At 37.0% G+C, this 19296-nt stretch overlaps 1 protein-coding gene across 1 annotated transcript in view; it reads right to left on the bottom strand.

Annotated features, from left to right (window-relative positions):
• Positions 1 to 15066, bottom strand: part of Gpm6a (glycoprotein M6A) — a 239798-nt gene extending 224732 nt beyond the window's left edge. The window contains exon 1 of the mRNA XM_042700864.1: positions 14976 to 15066. Within this exon, the coding sequence (XP_042556798.1) occupies positions 14976 to 14979 (4 nt within the window). The 5' untranslated portion in view covers positions 14980 to 15066. The remainder of the gene's footprint in view (positions 1 to 14975) is intronic.
• Positions 15067 to 19296: the final 4230 nt, after the last annotated feature.

Raw genomic sequence — 19296 nt, 5'->3', positions numbered from 1 at the left:
CACACTATTTGTGATTTAATTATAATTTATATTATTAAAACAGCCTATGAAATATATAGTTTAATATATTCTGTCTCTTTCAGGCTCACCCTCCACTTGGGAAGTAACATTTAAAAGGTGGTTGCTGATGGCTCAAACTTGGTTTTCTAGCTAATTGGAAAGCTGAAATCTGAGGATCACAGCTCAAACACAGCCTGGGCACAAAAGTATATGAGATTCTTAGCTTTAGTTAACCACCAAAGCCAGAAATAGAGAGATGGGTCAAATAGTAGAGCACCAATGAAAAATCCAAGTGAGAACACAAGGCCCTAAGTTCAACCCCCAATACTGGTGCGTGCGTGCACACGTGCACGCGAGCACACACACACACACACACACACACACACACACACACACACACACACACACACACAATACCATTTTTTACCAACTCTGTGTTCAAAAGCAGTAGCTCTTTGCTGCTACCAAGGTGTAATGAAAACTGTTCAACATGACCACAAGGCCACATACATACACACTCTACTTGTCTTCCACACATCTCTCCCAACACTTTTTTTATATATTTTTATTGTAAAAAAAAACTGTACAGAGGGGTTATAGTTACATGAGCAAGGTAATGAGTACATTTCCTATTAAGCATTGTTACCTCCTCCTTTGTTTTTCCCCTACTCTCCCTTCCCTCCCACCTCCACAACTACACTCCCCCCCCCCCACCCCGTCCTGCTTAAATTGTAAAGTTCATTTTTCAACATAGTATCTTGCACATCTCATTGTTACAATGGGTCAACCTGTATTGCTATTTAAGCATTTTGTTTTTTCCCTTACTCTTCCCAAGCTAGACAAGTGTATATACAAGATGCAGGGCACCAACATCTAATACAGTGAAAACAGGGGTTACACCGTGGGGGAAGGAACACACAAAAAAACAAAGAAATCACATGGTACATTATAAATACATTAGGAACAACAGCAAGAAAGAAAAGAAAAACTTGTGTTCCTATCTTGGGGTTCATTTTACTTAACATCATCTTATCTGGTCATATGTACACAGCTTTTGACCTTTTCTGCTTGTCCCAGACATATACTAGTTATTGCAAATAAGGGAAACCATAGGACCTATGTTTCTTTGGGCCTGGCTTACTTCATTTAATAGCCACTGGCCAATCTCAGCTGACTCCTATCAACCATATAGTTTCCTTCTCCACACCTTCAGTTCTCACGTGACTTCCTTCTGCCATTGCCAGCTCCTGCCTGCATGCTCAGTTTTGCCCTGCCACACTGGTAGAAGAGCAGGCTTTGAGCACAGGTGAGGCCATCCAACTCTAAGTCTCTTTGTATTGATTAACGAAATCCCTGTTCTTCTAAATTCTTGATCAGTAAAAGAACTAACACATGGGGCTCCATCTGTTCAGAGCATTTGTCTTTCTTCCAAACTTGGGTGAGTAATAAGGTACTCACCCCAGTGCTATTATACTTATCATGTATTGGTCTTGTCAAATATCAACATCTGAGTTGCAATTATGTACTTTTTTCTCCTCCATTAGCCCATGAATATTTATAGGATCACTAATCCTCTTTGTCCTTATCATCATATTTTCACATATGGCAGAGTATGTTGTAGAAAGCAGGTATATAACAGTAGTCAAACAACAATTATTTGATGGTTAAATAAATGGGTAGATAGCAACAAAAAAATCCAAATCTGTAAGTATTAAATTAAGGCCTCTAAAGATTCATATATAAACATATATTAAAATTTTACTAACTCCAACATTTTTTTAAGATTAGGAATCAAACCTAGGGCTACGTTCATGCTAGGAACCAGATGTAGCCAAAGCCACATCTGATATAATCTGTTGCTAATTTCTATTCCATTAATTATGCCATTGGTCATTTAATCTCTCACCTGCTTCAATTTACATTATTCAACAGAAAATCTTTATTAATCAAAATACTATAGTCTGATATAGTCTATGGTTTGAAAAGAACTTTATAAGTCATTTTTCTGAAAAATAAATCAATTTGATTCAGATAAAAAGAACTTGATTTAATAAAATTTTTGTCTATTTATTGAGTACAAGATTTATTTTACAACCATACAAATAGTTGTTTTGAAACTTAACTTATGGTAAGTATTAAAAATAAGAACTTCCTTTTTGACAAATAGGCTTTATTCTAATTCAGCTCCACCTTCTCCAATTTTTTAGTCATCAAGTGATAAGCTAGATATTTTTTTCCTTTGCATATTTAACTTTCTCATAGTTTAGACATGATGCTTCTTAAATAATTTTTCTGTTGTTTAAACCATCCTTGCTACCAATGTAGGCAAATTATTAAATCAATAAAACATACAAGGTAGGAACATTGTCTCATACATACCATTACTCAGAACTAGGGTAGTATCATGCATATTCATGCATTGAAAGTTTAAACGTTTACAGTAAAATAGAAACGTATATTACAGGCCTGACTTTGTGTAAACGAGCAAGTAGGGGAATGGTAATATAACTTACCAAATCCTGCCAAGCTTCTTTCTCCTATGAGTAAGGTAAAGTCACCCTTACAACAAAGCTGCAAATCACAGTTTAAATATGCAAAATGTCAGATTTTAAGTAAATAATTCTAGAATAATAAAGCACATGGGCAGTTCTGCATTCCTTAATAGAGTCAAATATAAGAAGTGTGAAGAGACATTTTCATAATAGAGCCACTAATAACCCTCTAGTTAATTACTTTCGTTAAAAAATTTCACAAATATTTTGCAAACTAATATATTAAACTTTTTATAACCCCTCCCAATAAAACTGTCCTTCAAAATTTATGCAAGTGTCACTCTTCCCTTAATTAAAATAGTCATGTGTTTTGTATCAAATATTTGATACAAATAATATAAAAAGTGTAGTTTCATGAGGTGTAAATTTGCCAACACTAAAGGCTCCTCAGTTCTACTTCAATTCCATGAACTAATAGCTTTTCAGGCAAGAATTAATCTATACTGTTGAATATTTCATCACAACATTGCCCCAGAGGTTATTTAATCACAACTTTCTCAGATGGTATAGGATAAATTATCACATCAATCGAGGCAAGTGTTCTCCTCCAAAGTTCAGCATTCTAATTCAAAGCCATAATCAAAACCAAAAATCAGTCCAATTAAGCCTTTTATTTCTGCATCTTAAAGTCAGCCTAATAGAATTGGAAAAAGGGTAAAATTTTACAGAAAAGAGACAAGAAAATTAATTTTACCTAACCATAGCTGCTGAAAACACCTAACAATATCCAGCCATCAATGTGTAATACACAGCTTCATTCATTTGCATTTTGTAAACTCAAACGTAAATGATAGTAAGAATTATCATGGTAGTCAAATTGCTAGTATTACTAGTAATACCAAACAAAACAAAACATCCTGCTACTATGAAATTTAGTATCCTAGCTACACAGTTTACCATTAGGCCCAGCTATAGTGAGCAATACTTTCACCCACTAATAAAACTTAACACCTCAGTTTGAACAATTATCAAGATGCAAGTACTATGTGAGATGATCTACACATCTTTAGATTAATAATATAATATCACATATCATGTCCAATTTTAAACGATTATTAAGAGCTGGTACTCTGTAAGATAATTCATATATCTTTAGGTTGTAATAAGTGGAATGACTACAGGGTTTATACCCCAGAACCTAACTATTTCACTTTCTTAAACAATTATTATTATTATTAACCTCTGTACAAGAAAGACCAATCTCGATTAGCTGGAATATTCTAGTAAATGTGTAAATGCTCTTCCAAAATTAATCAAATTGGTTGGGTAGGAAATAAGAATATTTATGACAGCATATTCTATTGGATAAGATTAAAGACAGATTTTGAAGTAATTTGAAATTTAGAAAATAAGTAATAAAGTATTTGTATCAGCAAAAATAATAGTTATATGACATAAATCTCTCAGTCATTGTGACAGCCCATCAGTGTAGAGTCTGATTTTCATTTGTTTGCATATATATTCACCTAAAATGCAATAAATTTTAATACAAAGGAAAATTGAACATATTTTCTGCCTAATGTTTTAACAAATTTGAGGATTTTAATTAAAAGCAGATTATAGGGATTTGTCTATCACATCTATATTTTTTGTTGTTGTTGTCGTTGTTTGGGTCCGGTCGTGGGGCCTGAACTCTGAGCCTGGGCGCTGTCCCTCAGCTCTTCAGCTCAAGGCTAGCGCTCTACCACTTGAGCCACAGCACCACTTCCGGCTTTTTTTTCTTTTTGCTTATGTGGTGCTGGGGAAATCGAACCCAGGGCCTCAGGCATGCAAGGCAAGCGTTCTACCACTGAGCCACCTTCCCAGCCCCACATCTATATTTTTTATACCTCTATTTATTGTGCTTTGTAAGAAGCAAAAAGAAATGGATAAAAAGTAGGAAGTGGAAAGAATAGAAATATGTGTAAAGTTTGCAGGAGAAATGGAGGAAATGCTTTCTACAGAGAATTTTTAATCTACTATAAACTGGGAAAATTAATTTTTATTTTGTCATTGTTGTTTTTAAGGGTAAAATAACATAACTAACAAAATGGATGACTCTCAAAGTCAACCAAGGAGAATATTTAATAATAGAAGCTAACTTGGTCTCTTTTTAATGGAAAATTACTTCATCACAAAACCCAACCTTTTTAACTATAGTTCTACAGGTTTGGGAAAATGTACACACTAATGTGACCACAACCACAATCATGATGTAGGACAAGTCTCAACAAAATTATTTTGTTTCTTTGTAGTCAATCAAGAACCCTACTTTCAATTTGTCTTAAGGACTAATATATCTTTTATCTTAGAAAGTTCCTTTCCCCAAAGTCTTATAAATACTAGATTGGTAGTGTAGCATGATTGTTTTTTTATGCATTTGGGCTTCATCACTGTGGTGTTATGAATAATTTCTTTCTTTTTACTGTACAGAATTCCATTGTTTGCCATGGGTTTGTTTATCCATTTAACAATTGAAAAACGTGGAGATTTTCCAGTTTCAAACTGGTACAAATAAATGGTTAAAAATAAAATTATTCTAAACAGTCATCTATAGATTTTTGAATGAACATATTTTTATTTATCTTGGGTAAATATAAAACGTTTTTCCCAGTTTTTCAAAGTGGTTATACCATGATGCATTCTCAATAATAAAGTATGAGAGCTCAGTTTGACTGTTCTCAGAACTTAGTATTAGTGCTTTCTATTCATTTGCTCATTGTTTTTCTGCTTTTAATCATTTATTTATTTCATTTCTATTAAGTACCAATTTCTGATTTTCCATTTCCAAAACAAAAGTATAAGTTAATTATATATTCTGCTACATTTTAAGCCCATTAATTCTTACTAGATATTATTGTAGATTTAATAAAAATTTCTGTTCATATGGAGTTCTTTGTGAATGAGAAGGTTTTTCTTTCTTTTGAACATGAATGGATTTTACTTTCTATTCTTGCCATGTTTCTTAGCTAGTCCCTCCCATATAATCTTGAAGAGTGCTGACAACCTTGCATGATCTACAATCTTAGGAAAAAAGCATGCAGTCTCTTACTGCAAGGTGTCACATGACATGTACGATTATTTAACTGTTCTTTATCAAAGTAAGTAAGTTTATATCCCCCCTACTGTAGGATTTGTGTATATGTGTATGTATGTGTGTGTGTGTATGAGTTGAGTTTTGCCAAACGCTTTTTCTACATTGAAGCAGTCATAAAGTTTTTCTTTACTTTGTTTTTATGGTGAGTTACATTTTTAAATTTTCAAATGCTAAATCAGCCTTATTTTCTAGGATAAAGCATATTTGGTTTGTATATATTACATATTGGATTCAACTTGTAAAATATCCTTGAATATTATCTGTGTTTAATATATATATACATGTATTCCATAGAGTTTTTTTTCTTTTTCTCATAAAGGTTTTGTTTGGTTTTGTAGTCAGGGCAATACTGCTTGCTAGCTTCATAAAACATGCTGGAAAATGACTTTTTTTTTCTATTTGTTGTCTTTGGGGGAAAGTTTTGTGATAGAATTGCTATTGTATTTTCCTTAAGTGATAGGTCCAATTCACCAGTGTAACTATGTGTGTTGACCGCCTCATTGCTACAAGCTTTAAACCTAATAATTAAATATGTCATACATATTGGGCTACTCAACTCATCTGCTTCCCTTGCTCACTTGCTCACTCATTGCCTCTCTCTGACTTTGTCTCATTTTCTTTTAATTCTTATCCTTGAAAAACTTCTTGATATACCTATTGTACATTCATGATTCATTCTCCTGTGAAATTCTTGTTCTATTTTTTATTAAGGTATTTGTTTCTCAGTGATTTATAGTAATGGCTTATATATGTCAATAGTTATGCTTTCATAATCTGACCAGTATTTTAATGTTTTATTACATCACAAAGATGCTTTAAATTTTTAAAGTCTAAACTGTCAGTTTTAAAATCATTATTACAGTTTTTTCTGTTTTAAATATACTTCTCTAGCCAAGTATCATTGAAATACTTTTATATTATACTTTATCATAGGTCTTTCCTATAAATACATGTGACAGAATAAAGTTATTTTTTTCCACATCTAGCCTATGTTTTTACCATTATTTTTGGTAGTTTTATATCAATTAGTAATCATCTCATATCAAGAATGCATATAAATTCAAATACTTTTAGATATGTTTACTTAGTGACTAAATCATAGTTATAATTACTGAAGTTTTAGAATGAGTCTAGACATTTTAAAATCCTAAATCCCACATTTTTATTTCTTTTTTCAGAATTAAGTCAATTCATGAAACACTACTTTTTCATACACAGTTGTGGAATTTGTCAATTCCATAAAACTGGTGGGAGGAAAGTGTTCTTAGAATTTAATAGAAAAATAAATATAATCAAATTGAAAAACAATAAAGAATAATCCTTTCTTTCTGGTAACAGACTTTGAAATTGGAGTCTTATACTCTTTCTTGTTAAAGGCTGCAGCTCTACCACTTGAGTCACATCTCCTGCCCAGCATTTTTCCATGTATTTCTGAAAACGGAATCTCGCAGACTTTTCTGCCCTAGGCCTACCTCAAACTACAGTCCTCCATGTTTCAACTTCCTGAATTGTTGGTGTCGGGGTGGGAAGCAAGTGGTAGAATGTTAGTCTTGAGCCAAAAAGCTCAGGGACAACTCCCAGCCCCTGAGTTCAAGACCCATTCCCTGAGTTTAAGTCCCATGGTCAGATATGTGTGTATATATGTATATATCTATATGTGTGTGTTATATATACACATATATACATATGCATATAAATTACAAGAACATGCATACATATGTGTATATATACATATACAGAGAAATAAAAAGAGAATAAAATAGATAGGAAGAAAGAAAGAACGCAGAAAAAAGAAAGAAAGAAGATTAGATAGATGTTTTGTAATCTGATGAATATAAGATCTGAGTACTATTTGTCTCTGTGAACAACCTGAATGTCCTTCCTTTTATTACTGATGAGTTTAGCTTGGTAACCTAAGCAGTAGGAAGCTTAGCAACTAATCAGTTCAAAATTAAAAGATTAAGTGCATTGACAGCCTAATTATGAAAACTGGGAGGAAAATGGAAAGGAAGGAATACAAAAAATGTCTAGCTTACTAGTTCAGAAATGAACGTTAGAGAAGAATTCGTAATTAACTCTATGAAGTTGTTCTCCAGTGAAAGGCATATTCACTTTGTCCAGGAGATGAAACTTTTTTGTAGTTACACATTCAAAGACTAAAGCAACTTCATTGAGATGCCTAAAAGATAGTAAGAAGGACTTGTTGCTATGACTTCAACAACCAGCATGCAGCCAATCCATTGCAATCACTGAAAAGGAACTGGCCATTTCAATCCCTAGCTTTCCTCCTAAAGATGCAATGATCAAAACTGAAATTTGACCTAGAAGCTGTCATGTGTTTAAAGATGCATCACAAAAGATTTGGCAAATGTTAATACGAATGGGAAAACAACAGACAACAAAGCAGTCAGATTTCTCAAACTTTGAGGATAGTGAAGTAGAGCAAAACCAGCCAAGAGACTAACAGGCAAAGATTATACCCACTGTAGCGTGATAGGCAGCCTCATTACTCTGATTTGATGTCACTGTTAAAAGACTAGATGTTTTTCCCTACTAAATAGCTAATAAATAAACAGTGAGCCACAGCCACTGGGACAGAAGAAGAAAGCCAGTGGAAAGGAAAACAGAAGGACTCAACCTGACAGCTACTTGCACAGATTCTGTACTCATTGTAAATTAGAAGAGGACAGTCTAAAGTCTTTCCTACTAGTAGGGTTATGCTCCTTGAGCACAGTCCCATTAGAAATTCATCTGCACATAGCACCACATATTAATTGAGGAAAACTGCAGTGAAAAAAAAAGATACAATTACAAATATCAAATTAGTTATTTTAATTACCTATTCATAATGCCTTGTTTAAATTGTATTATTTTGTTTTAATTATGCTGTTTCCAATCAGTCCTTAACAGAGAAGACAGAAGAGAAATGAATGAGTGTTTCAACATCAAGGATAATAGCCTTCTTCAAACACTCATCATTTGAATTTTAAAAGCAACAGAAAAAAATAGTGTAACTAGAAGAAAACAAAATTGAAGAGGGCACTAGGATTCTAGAGACTTAAAGGTAAGGTTGAAGAAATCTAAATTACCAAGACAAAGGGATCTTTCTTCTTCATCCTTCCTATCAGTTATATTATGCAAATACAAATAACAGAAATACTGTTGATACCCTATCTTTACCAATATTGAACTACATATCCACCCTAGATCATTCTCATTTCACTTTTTAAAACTGCATTGTTTTCCAGGTTCTTTTTGTTGCTATTGTTTTGTTTTTGTTGTGTTTTGATTTTTCATGTTGTATGGCTCATGGTATTGGGAATTAAACCGAAGCCTGTGGATGCGAAGAAAATGTTCAACCCACTGAGCTACATCTACCCCGTTCCTCTTTGTTAGTCCACAAAGCAATTCTTTCCAAACTAACGAAAGGACACTGAATAAAAAACTTTTGCTTGGGACTGAGAAGGTGGCTCAGTGTAGAGCGCTTGCCTTGCATGCCTGAGGCCCTGGGTTCGATTCCTCAGCACCACATAAGCAAAAAGAAAAAAGCCAGAAGTGGTGCTGTGGCTCAAGTGGTAGAGCTGAGGGACAGCGCTCAGGCCCAGAGTTCAGGCCCCAGGACTGGACCAAAAAAATAAACCTTTTGCTAATTGACCTACATTCTAGTTTATGACACAGCTCATTCTAAATAAAATACTCAATTTCCAATAGGCTTACAAATTTAAATTTTAACTTAAAAAATAGAAACAAAGATTGGCTGATTTTGCTGACATGTTTTGAGTAGAGCATGTCTCATCATGGTACCTACACATTTCCACCCAGGCAGGAACGTCCTTACTCGAATGAGTGAATTCAAGGTTCAGTGATTTAGCGTACACTCTGGAAAATGAATGCTCAGTTTTCAGTTGTAATGTGAAGCACACTGATAACACAGCTCTTCTAGGAACGATGAGTAACCTTCAGCTCCTGATTTCCTCACGGAACCACGCTGTTCCTGACAACAGGAGAACACACTTCATCTCTCTGCTCTTGGATCTTAATGCTCTGGATGGCTTTCGTGGCAACAGATCACAAGAAGAGGTGTCTTGGAACATTTTCTTGAGGCTTGATTCTGAGAAGTCTTGCAGTTTCTGCTCAGGTTTTGAAAACATTTACTTTGAGGGTATTGCTTTTCGGACCCCAGTCATTGTTTTGCGGACTACCAGATGGATCCAGAACCATTCCTGGCTGTTTTGTTAAGAGCATCAATGGCCAACTATGCATGTTACTTACTTTAGATGATCAATTCAATCAGGTCTTTAGATGGCTGAATCCCCAGCTAATATTGGACTACAACAGCATGAGACCACAGAATTCTGTGAGATGATTAATTATTTTAATCTAATTATTTGTAGATAATTATTTATGCTGTGACAGATAACCATTCATTTTTAATTCTGATTCACAATATTATCATATCCTTATACATAAATCTAACATACAAATGATCCTTCTAAAGTATTACCAAGTAGTTTAAAATGATAAAAATCTTAATTTTCTCAAGGAAGATACCTTATCTTTCTTTTTTTGTTTCAACCTTATCTTTCTACATGTTGTTCTTCTGAATAGTACTGAATCTAAATCTACATTCCATAAATTTATATACCCCCATCAAACTAAAGAGAAACAAGATCTTAACATTTTACAGGACTCACCGCAAAACATAAGAAATTATCTATCTTCGCCCCTCCAACTTTACAAAATGTTTCTTTGCCCTTTGTTCATAATTACTTCTAGGACATCATGTCTTTACTAAAACAAAAGTATGAGCTCGATACAAGGTTGTATATCTGTACTTTTTGCGTGAACTTATAAACAATTTAATAGATTCTCAATCTACTCCATGTTACTGAAATTTAGTGACAGCCATTCATTCCGACTTTTTTTTCTTTCCTCAAAACATATGGAATCCTAAAACCTAACTCTGCATGTTTAATCTGTCACATCTCGGCCATTTGTGATGGTACCCACCATCAGGAGGATGAGGATGGAGTGTAACAGGCCAGCCTATGCTATGTAGTGAGCTCTGCCTCCAAACAAAGCAAAAGTTACATCCCACCATTCTAGTTATAGATCACTTAGTACCTATTGTGCAGTTGGTGTTCTTGTCTTCCAAACACAGTAAGTGGTTTCTTTCATTTTCCCTCATCCAGTATTTCTTGTACTCTTAATTTCAAATTGGCAAATAATCACATGGGTTTACTTACCCTAAAGATTGGCAACTTTCCAATCTTTGTTTTCCTTCTTATTCCTGTGCCCTATTTAAGTGTATTTTAAAATGCATCTCCAACATAATAAACCTTTTTGTTTAGACCTCTAACCATAAGTTCCTAACTGATACTTCAAAAATAAAATGAATCAACTGTCTAAAATATCCAGAAAACAAATCATCCGGTTCATATTTAAGAACATTAACAGAAACCGACTAAGTTTTTAATAGTAATCTCCAGAGAATGGATTTCATCCATCCTCTTCCTTAAGTCTCAGCTTTCCAGAGCATATTTTCCCCTCAGTTCTCTGCGCTGCATATTTATTACCCCCACTGGCCTCAACACATACTCTATCATTCCAGGTTAACCCTATTCCTTAACATCAGGGTCCTTTATCCTCCACATTAATCACACCACTTTGTATACTCTCTATTTCTATGTAAACACCAAGTTCTTCAGGCTGCCTTGGAAAGCCTCCTAAACTCAAAATCCACCCATACACCCTGCTCCCCAGAACTTACCTCCTCTTGATTTGAAGAATCTATCTAGAGCATCTCTTCCCTTGCAACTCTTCATATCCTTCCAAATCAAGTTCAGTACCACTTTTTATTAAAGTTCTGTAATAATATCTATCAAACTAAATCATATGCAACATTATTTTTAAGCAGGGCAAATGTTAATAGTGCTACTATGGTTAGGAAACAAAATTCAAATACTCCTGACCATTACCTTTCCACTGAACCCTGAAATTCCACAACTGAGAACTTGCTGGTTAACATCAACCTTGAGGCAAAATGTAAATACTCATTTTTAGTGTGCAATACTTTTTGAATCTTTCTTGAGAGGAGAATTTTGGAGCAAAGGAAAACCCTGCCTATGTACACAGGTCAAGGGCATCATCCAAGAAAGGAATGGAATCTAAAGGAAAAAGTAAGAGGTGTCCAAATCCCAACTTGCCCATTTTGCAAATAACTTTATTTTAAAGAATTAGCCTTGTGCATAATATATATGATAATAATTCAGAATATTTGATTAGCCAATTACTCTCCTGCTTCCACAATGCTAGAATAAGGACTGCTGAAACAAACAAGATTGATTAAATGCTACAGGCAGCCCTTATTACCTTTTTCTCTCCTTTAAATGATCGTTTTTTTAGTCATCATGATACCCAGGGAAAAATGCATCCAGCTTGTTGGCTCAGTTCACCTTAATCCTAAACTGCTTGCATTCTTATCCTAGCAACCTATACCCAAATTTTTAATTGCTACAACCACTACTAAAAATTACACTACATCATGTAGTTATTTTTCACAAGTAATTAAAAAGAAGAAGAGAAATATGACCTTAATGACCAATATTTTCTATCTTCTGGAAATATTTCCCCTGCTTTCCTTCATCCTCCACTCACTTACCATCTATATAGTATCTCTACTTCTGTTCTGAACTGCTTCTCTATTTCTGCCCTGCTTCCTGGCTGCACACTGTCACTCTTTACTGTTAGTATTTTTCCTTTAAAAACAACACACACACACACACACACACACACACACACACACACACAAACTTTCTGGCCTCTGTGGTTTTTTTGGGTTTTTTTGCCAGTCCTGGGGCTTGAAGTCAGGGCCTGGCACTGTCACTGAGCTTCTTTTGCTCAAGGCTAGCACTCTACCACTTGAGCCACAGCACCACTTCCAGCTTTTTCTGTTTATGTGGTACTGACAAATCGAACCCAGGGTTTCATGAATGCAGGGCAAGCACTCTACCACTAAACCACATTCCCAGTCCTGTTATCTTTTTAAAATTTTATCGTAAAGGTGATGTACAGAGTGGTTACAGTTATAGCCTGTGTTTTTTTTGTTTTTGTTTTTGTTTTTTATTTATTCCTCTATTCACTGTCTCCTACTAGGTAACTGCTTCCCACTAGGTAATTGAGTTGTTGGAGACTTTAAGTACAGTAGGAAAAAAAATGTAATCCATTCATGGCAGAAGAAAGAATGGACAAGTTTCAGATTCTCTTAGATTATAGAAAGAAGATTATTTTAACTCCAGATTATTTTACCAACTCAGTTGTTAACTCCACACCCTGTCTATAATTTAGGATGGGTAACTCATTCAAGAACACTGAGGTAAAATTCAGGAACAACTAACTCTTCGTTACAGTTTAGAAATGCAAATGAGAGGACCAATGAACCTCAAAATTGTAGCTAGTCCACTCAAGTTTAAGTTTTTAAGGACAATTGGTGTTTGAAGCACTTCATTACGTTAGATCCAAATAGCATTTCAATGCTTAGATAAGGATAAAGTCATATTATAAAGTAATTATTTTGGCTTTCTCATTCTGAAAACTGTCATTCTTCAGGTGTCATTCTAGCAAGTGTTGATATAACCATATATAATACAATAAAGAAAGAGAAAAAAAGGGGGCGGGGGATGAGAAATTGAAGTTTATTCTTTCAACCTTTGAAAACTGTTTGCTTTTGCTTTTCTAACCCGATAATATCACTCCCCTGTCAGAAAACATTCCAAGACAATCCATTCTAGAGATCATTTCCAATGCAATTTTATTCAAAGGCCCCTAAAAAGGTGGTGGGGGGTGGGGGGGAGGAATCTTTCCTAAGACTCTCCCAGGGCCAAGGAAGAAGAAAATATAAATGTCTTGATCACAGTTAACATTCATAGGCAAAAAAAAAAAAAGTCCCCAGCCTTCTCTCTCTTTCTCTTTCTTTTTTTCCTTTCTTCTAAATTGGCACTGTCTCTAAACGCCACCGATTAGTAGTCCAGGCATCTCCCTAACCCTTGGAGTCTGTGGGAATGTTGGAATTTCAACCGGGCACGTCCGTCCCCAAGGCCTCTTTACTCTGGATGAAATCCCTGACAACAAAGGACAAGGGACGGCGGGGGAGGGGCGCGCGGGGCCTTGGACCGGAAGGGGCGAGTCGTCTGGCGGGTGAATAGTAAACCCCCCGCGGCGGGCGGGTCACTAATCAGTCTCCGTGGAAACGCAGCGTTACCGCGCTGTTACTTTACTCGTTCGCTGGACAAACACCAAACCCAAAACACAAAATAAAAGGAATCCCAAGCGTGGTACATCGCTCCCCGCAGCGCTGTGCCAACTTTTCACACCAGATCGCCAGTCTTTCCTGCCGGCTTTGGATTTCCACCGTCCACACCTAATTTTCCACACCTACCGTGATCACACACACACACACACACACACACACACACACACACACCCGCTTTCCTGGGACGTTTCCAGGCGCCGCCGCTAAACGACCACGGACCCTGCAGAAAATCCGGACCTCAGTACCCCTGCCAAGGTCCCTTCACACCGTGTGTGTGTGTGTATGCGTGTGTGCGTGTGTGTGCGCGCGTGTATATGCGTGTATGTGTGTGTGCGTGTGCGCGCGCGTGAGTGAGTGTGCGCGCGCGTGTGTGAGTGTGCGCGCGTGTGTGAGTGTGCGCGCGCGTGTGTGAGTGTGCGCGCGTGTGTGAGTGTGCGCGCGCGTGTGTGAGTGTGTGCGTGTGTGTGTGTGTGCGTGTTTACCCAATTCAAATCTAGGAAGAATCAGCCTTCAGCTTCAAGCTTCAAAACCCCCTGTGCCAATAGGCATTCGGGGTACACCAGCTCTAGGAATTGTCCCCCAAGTTCGCTCCGCCCCAGCGCCTTCCTCTACCCCAAACCTGTGCGAACTGGAAGTTTGCGGGTTTTTTTTTTTTTTTTAAACCAAAGTTGCGATTGCTTGTCCCCCTTTCTCCACTTGCCAGAACCCCGCACTGAACGCATGGGGACGCGATCGCCCATCTCCCCGGAACTCGCCCTCCCGTTCTTGTCTTTAGACTCCTGGACCGCCGACGCCCGCACGGGATTCGGGACCCCCTCAGGCAACCCCCCTGGCCCACGGGAGATTGCCTGGCCCCTGCCCTCGCTTTCTGGATGCAGGAAAAGTCAGAGACCAGACAGACTCTCAGCTGCTCCTGGAGGGGGAAAGGCAGGACGGGGTGGAGGATGCACCTGAGGATTTCAAGCGTTTCTACCACACCTCAGCATGGGGGGACGGGGAGGGGGGGAACTGGTCCCGCTCCCGCCCCTGCACTCACCCATGACCAAAGATCTTCCTTTTCCTGAGGTTCCCAGAGGAGTGCGGGGGGGACCAGGCACTGCGCAGGGCCAAGTTCTCAGGGCTGCTCCGGACTCCTAGGACTCCGAGCCAGTGACAGCCCCGCCCCTCCCAGTGGAGGCGCCTGCAACTCTCTGAGCGCGCAGACCCCTCCCACTTTCCACCTGCTTCCTCTGGTTGAGACCTGTTCTTTCTCTTGGCCACACTGTAGTTCCCAGAAGCTCCCATCAGTGCAACTTTCAGATGCGCCACATACAATCTTGCTTCTAGCTACATTAAGTACACTTCACACACACACACACACACACACACACACCAGCACAAACATTGTCTCAATACAGCAGCAATGACCTGGTATCTATAGCTATCTATCTATCTATCTATCTATCTATCTATCTATCTATCTATCTATCTATCTATCTATCTATGTCTGTCTATCATTTATCTATCATATATCTATCTATAAAGTCAAGAAGAAAATAGAAATCTTTTAATTTACACTTTACCACCCCTTATTTTTTGGTAATCAAACAGGATCCTAAACACACACACACCACCACCACCGCCACCACCACCACCACCATCACTATCACCACCATCACAAAAATATGCAAAAATTACCTGGAAAATCACTGAGTCGCTTCCAGAGGGGGTGGTTGCTACAGAAAGAGCACTGAACATCACTGACATTCCCTTGAGAGACTGGAGTTGTGACTCTGAGTCTACCATTCACAAAGGAAGACTCAATTTCCCAATTTATAAAATGAAAGGTCTGTAAAAAAGAGATCTCTCTGGTCTACTCAATCAAAAAAAAGATAAAATTATATAATTCTACAATTTTTTGACCTACTTTGAAAGAAGTAGGAGAAGTTATTTTAGTTAATCAGCCCTCAAAGAGCCGTAAGCTTCTTTTTTTGTGTGTGCAGTGCACCCCTTAAAGTGGTTTGAATCTATGCCATGAGCAAGTGGAAAAACAAAATGAAGTGAACTTGGCATGGCTTCTAAGGAAATTGCTACGTAATGAAGAAAGTCACTCTATGATAAATAAGAATATAGTCAGCACACTGCATGGACAAATCAGATAAAATTATTAACATGTCACAGAAACATTTCCACAGCCATTTCTCACACAATGGAAGAGTTACCCACTTAGAAGGGGCATTACATATGCATTTCAGATAAATAGGGGTGAAAGTCATTCTTCTCTCTTGTTGGAGGGGAAAAGAAATAGTCCATGGAGTTAAAAGTTTTCGACATGAGAAACACACCACAATCCTGGAAATGGTCAAAAGTGGATTGTGATTCCTGCAAAACATTAACACTCAGACACTGGGTTAATAAAAATAGATGATAAATATAGGAGATTAATTTATAAGCTCAAGTTTAGAATTATATCAAGCAACTTACCACCATTCACAAATAAAAAAGATTTTTTCCCCAATGGAATCCATCTTAGTATGAAATAATAATAATAACATAAACTGAATTAAGTTTGCTTAGTATCAGGAAGTATTTTAAGGGCTTTGAACTACCACATGTGATTCTCCTAACAAAAAAGAAATATTATTTCTATTTTATAAATGCAGAAATTAAGCCTTTAAGAAACTAAGAACAGCTGGGCACTGGTAGCTCACGCCTATAATCTTAGCTACTCAGGAGGCTTAGAGCTGAGGATCGTGGTTCAAAGCCAGCCCAGGCAGGGAAGTCCAGAGACTCTTACCTCCAATTAACCACCAGAAAAGCAGAAGTTGCACTGTGGCTCAAGTGGTAGAGCAGTAGTTTTCAGCCAAAGAGCACAGGGACAGTGCCCAGGCCCAACATTCAAGACCCACGCCAGACGAGAGAGAGAGAGAGAGAGAGAGAGAGAGAGAGAGAGAGGAAGAAAGAAAAAAGAAAGAAAGAAAGAAAAAAAGAAAGAAAAAAAGGAACTAAGCACTTCACAAAAATAAATAGGTAATAAATTCAATGGTAAGAGTAAAAGTCTCGCAGACATATCCCAGGGCCCAACACCTTAGACAGTTTCAGTAACCAAGTAATTTACTACAAATTTGATAAAAAAGATTATGATATTTCTCCATACAGAGAATAAATCATAAATATGTTAAGCATTCCTACTAAATTATAAGAATCTTGAAATACCTTGACACTATAAATAATCAAATGCTGCCATCACAACAAAGATCATGAAGTATTTTCTTCTTCTATATATTGTAAGTGAATATGTTAAATCTTTAATGTTTAAATAATCTATATAATAGGGACTATGAAAATGAGAAGTCAATATCTCACTTGAGATTTATATGAAGATGCAATAGGCACATGTCAATTAATTTATTGTCTCAGCGAATACATTCTATTTAACCCACATTTCTGGTTTCTCATCTTCATTTCTCATTACCCAATTTTCCTTAAGTCCTGAAGTTCTGTCTCCAAAACATCTTTGTATTCAGGCCTTTGCTCCAGCCTCATTGACTAGATCATACTATGGCAAGTCCTGTGGAAAGTATATTCTTACCTACCCATAATTCCTATTCAGATGGAGCAAGAGAACTTCAGTCAAATAATCAGTAAGATCATCAAGAAATGTAGGAAAAGGCAGTCATGAGGTGCATAACTGTAATCTTAGCTTTTAGTGAGGATCATAATTTTTTCTTTTCTTTTTCTTTCTTCTTATTTTTTGTTGATCATAGAAGTTGAACTTGTGGCCTGAGTGCTGTCCCTGAGCAATTTTGTTCAAGAAGAGTGCTATACTACTGTGAGCCACAGTGCCACTTCTGTTTTCTATTGGTTATTGGAGACAAGAAACTCACAGACTTTTCTGCTCAGATCTCAGCCTCCTAAGTAGCTAGGATTACATGAGGGAGGTACCAGCACCCAGCAAGGGTCACAATTTGAGGCCAGTGCAGACAAAAGTTAGTTGACCCTATCTGATAAAATCACCACTAACAACAAAAACAACAAAGAGACATTTATGGTGAAACACATCTGTGGTTCCAGGTAGTAGGGCAACAGAAATAGGAAGATCATGGTCTGAGGCCAGCCCAGGCAAAAGTGTGGGAAATTATCTGAAAAATAAATATCTGAAGCAATAATCCTTGGGGCATGACTCATTGCACAGTGCTTGCCTAGTAAGTTTGAGCCTCTGAGTTCAAAACCCTAATCTCACCAAGGAGGAGGTGGAGTGGGATGGGGGAAAGGAGGAGGAGGAGGAGCCAATTCTCCTAACTTTGAGTCACGTTTCCCTACCCCCTGTGTCTTCCTTTGCACAAAAGAATTCAGTAGAATGAGCACTATGTCAGGCCAAAATTAACCACTTTTGTTCTCTTACATTTTCCTACATATGTGTCCAGGACATGTTGCTAGAAGAACCATGTGAAATTGCATACCACATGAAGAATGAAATATCTCAGTCCGTAGCCAGTACCAAACTCCCTCGGCCTTCTAGCTCAGTAGTTATTAACTGAATATGGTCATGTGAAAGCACCATGTATGTGAAAAGAACTACTCAGTCGATCATTCATGAGAAATAGTAAATTATTGTTCTTTTGAGTCACCAGGTTTTAGGGTGATTGGTCACACATTCAAAGTAACACATTTCTATATTACTCCAGTAGTACTCATTAACACAAAGAAACACAGGACCTGTCGCCTGCTAAACGCAGCAAGGAAAGGAAAATTTAATGTGGCCAGTAGCATTTATCAACACAAAATTCTTAGAAGTATCTCCTGGCTCCTAGTTGGCTCATTACCCCCTACAGGATTGAAAGGTGAATGAAAAATTTAGAATCCAACAAAGATTTAAATTAGAGAGATAATAATAATGAAAAAGAAATAACTAAAGAGAAAAATATGAAGACTTGCAGTACATTACATCTACTAGAATTACAGTACCAATTATTAGAAAAAGAGAGGGACCTAGGTAAGGAATATAATAGAGGGATGAACTTTTATGAAACCCATTTTTACTCATAGTATAGTATGTCTAATTTTTCTGTTAGTTGCATTCTTCTTAAAAATCACAATGAGTGCTGGACACTGTTGGATCACATCCTAGCAGGAAGCTGAGTTCTGAGGATCAAGGTTCACAGCCAAACTAGATGCAAAAGTCTGTGAAACTTTTATCTCCAGTTAACCAGCAAAAAGCCAAAAGTGGTGGTATAGTGTAAGTAGTAGAGCTCCAGACTTGAGGAGATTAAAGTCAATTATGAACATAAAGCACTAAAAGTTTAAGTCCCAGAGTCAGCAAATTAAAAAAAAAAGAAAATGGCTGAGGAACAGTAATCAATTTATTATCTTGTTGG

This window comes from Dipodomys spectabilis, unplaced genomic scaffold (genome assembly GCF_019054845.1).
Source record: "Dipodomys spectabilis isolate Male_0828 unplaced genomic scaffold, ASM1905484v1 ptg000009l, whole genome shotgun sequence".
Lineage (NCBI taxonomy): Eukaryota > Metazoa > Chordata > Mammalia > Rodentia > Heteromyidae > Dipodomys > Dipodomys spectabilis.
The sequence above is the reverse complement of the archived record's forward strand: the minus strand, read 5'-3'. Positions and strand labels throughout refer to the sequence as shown.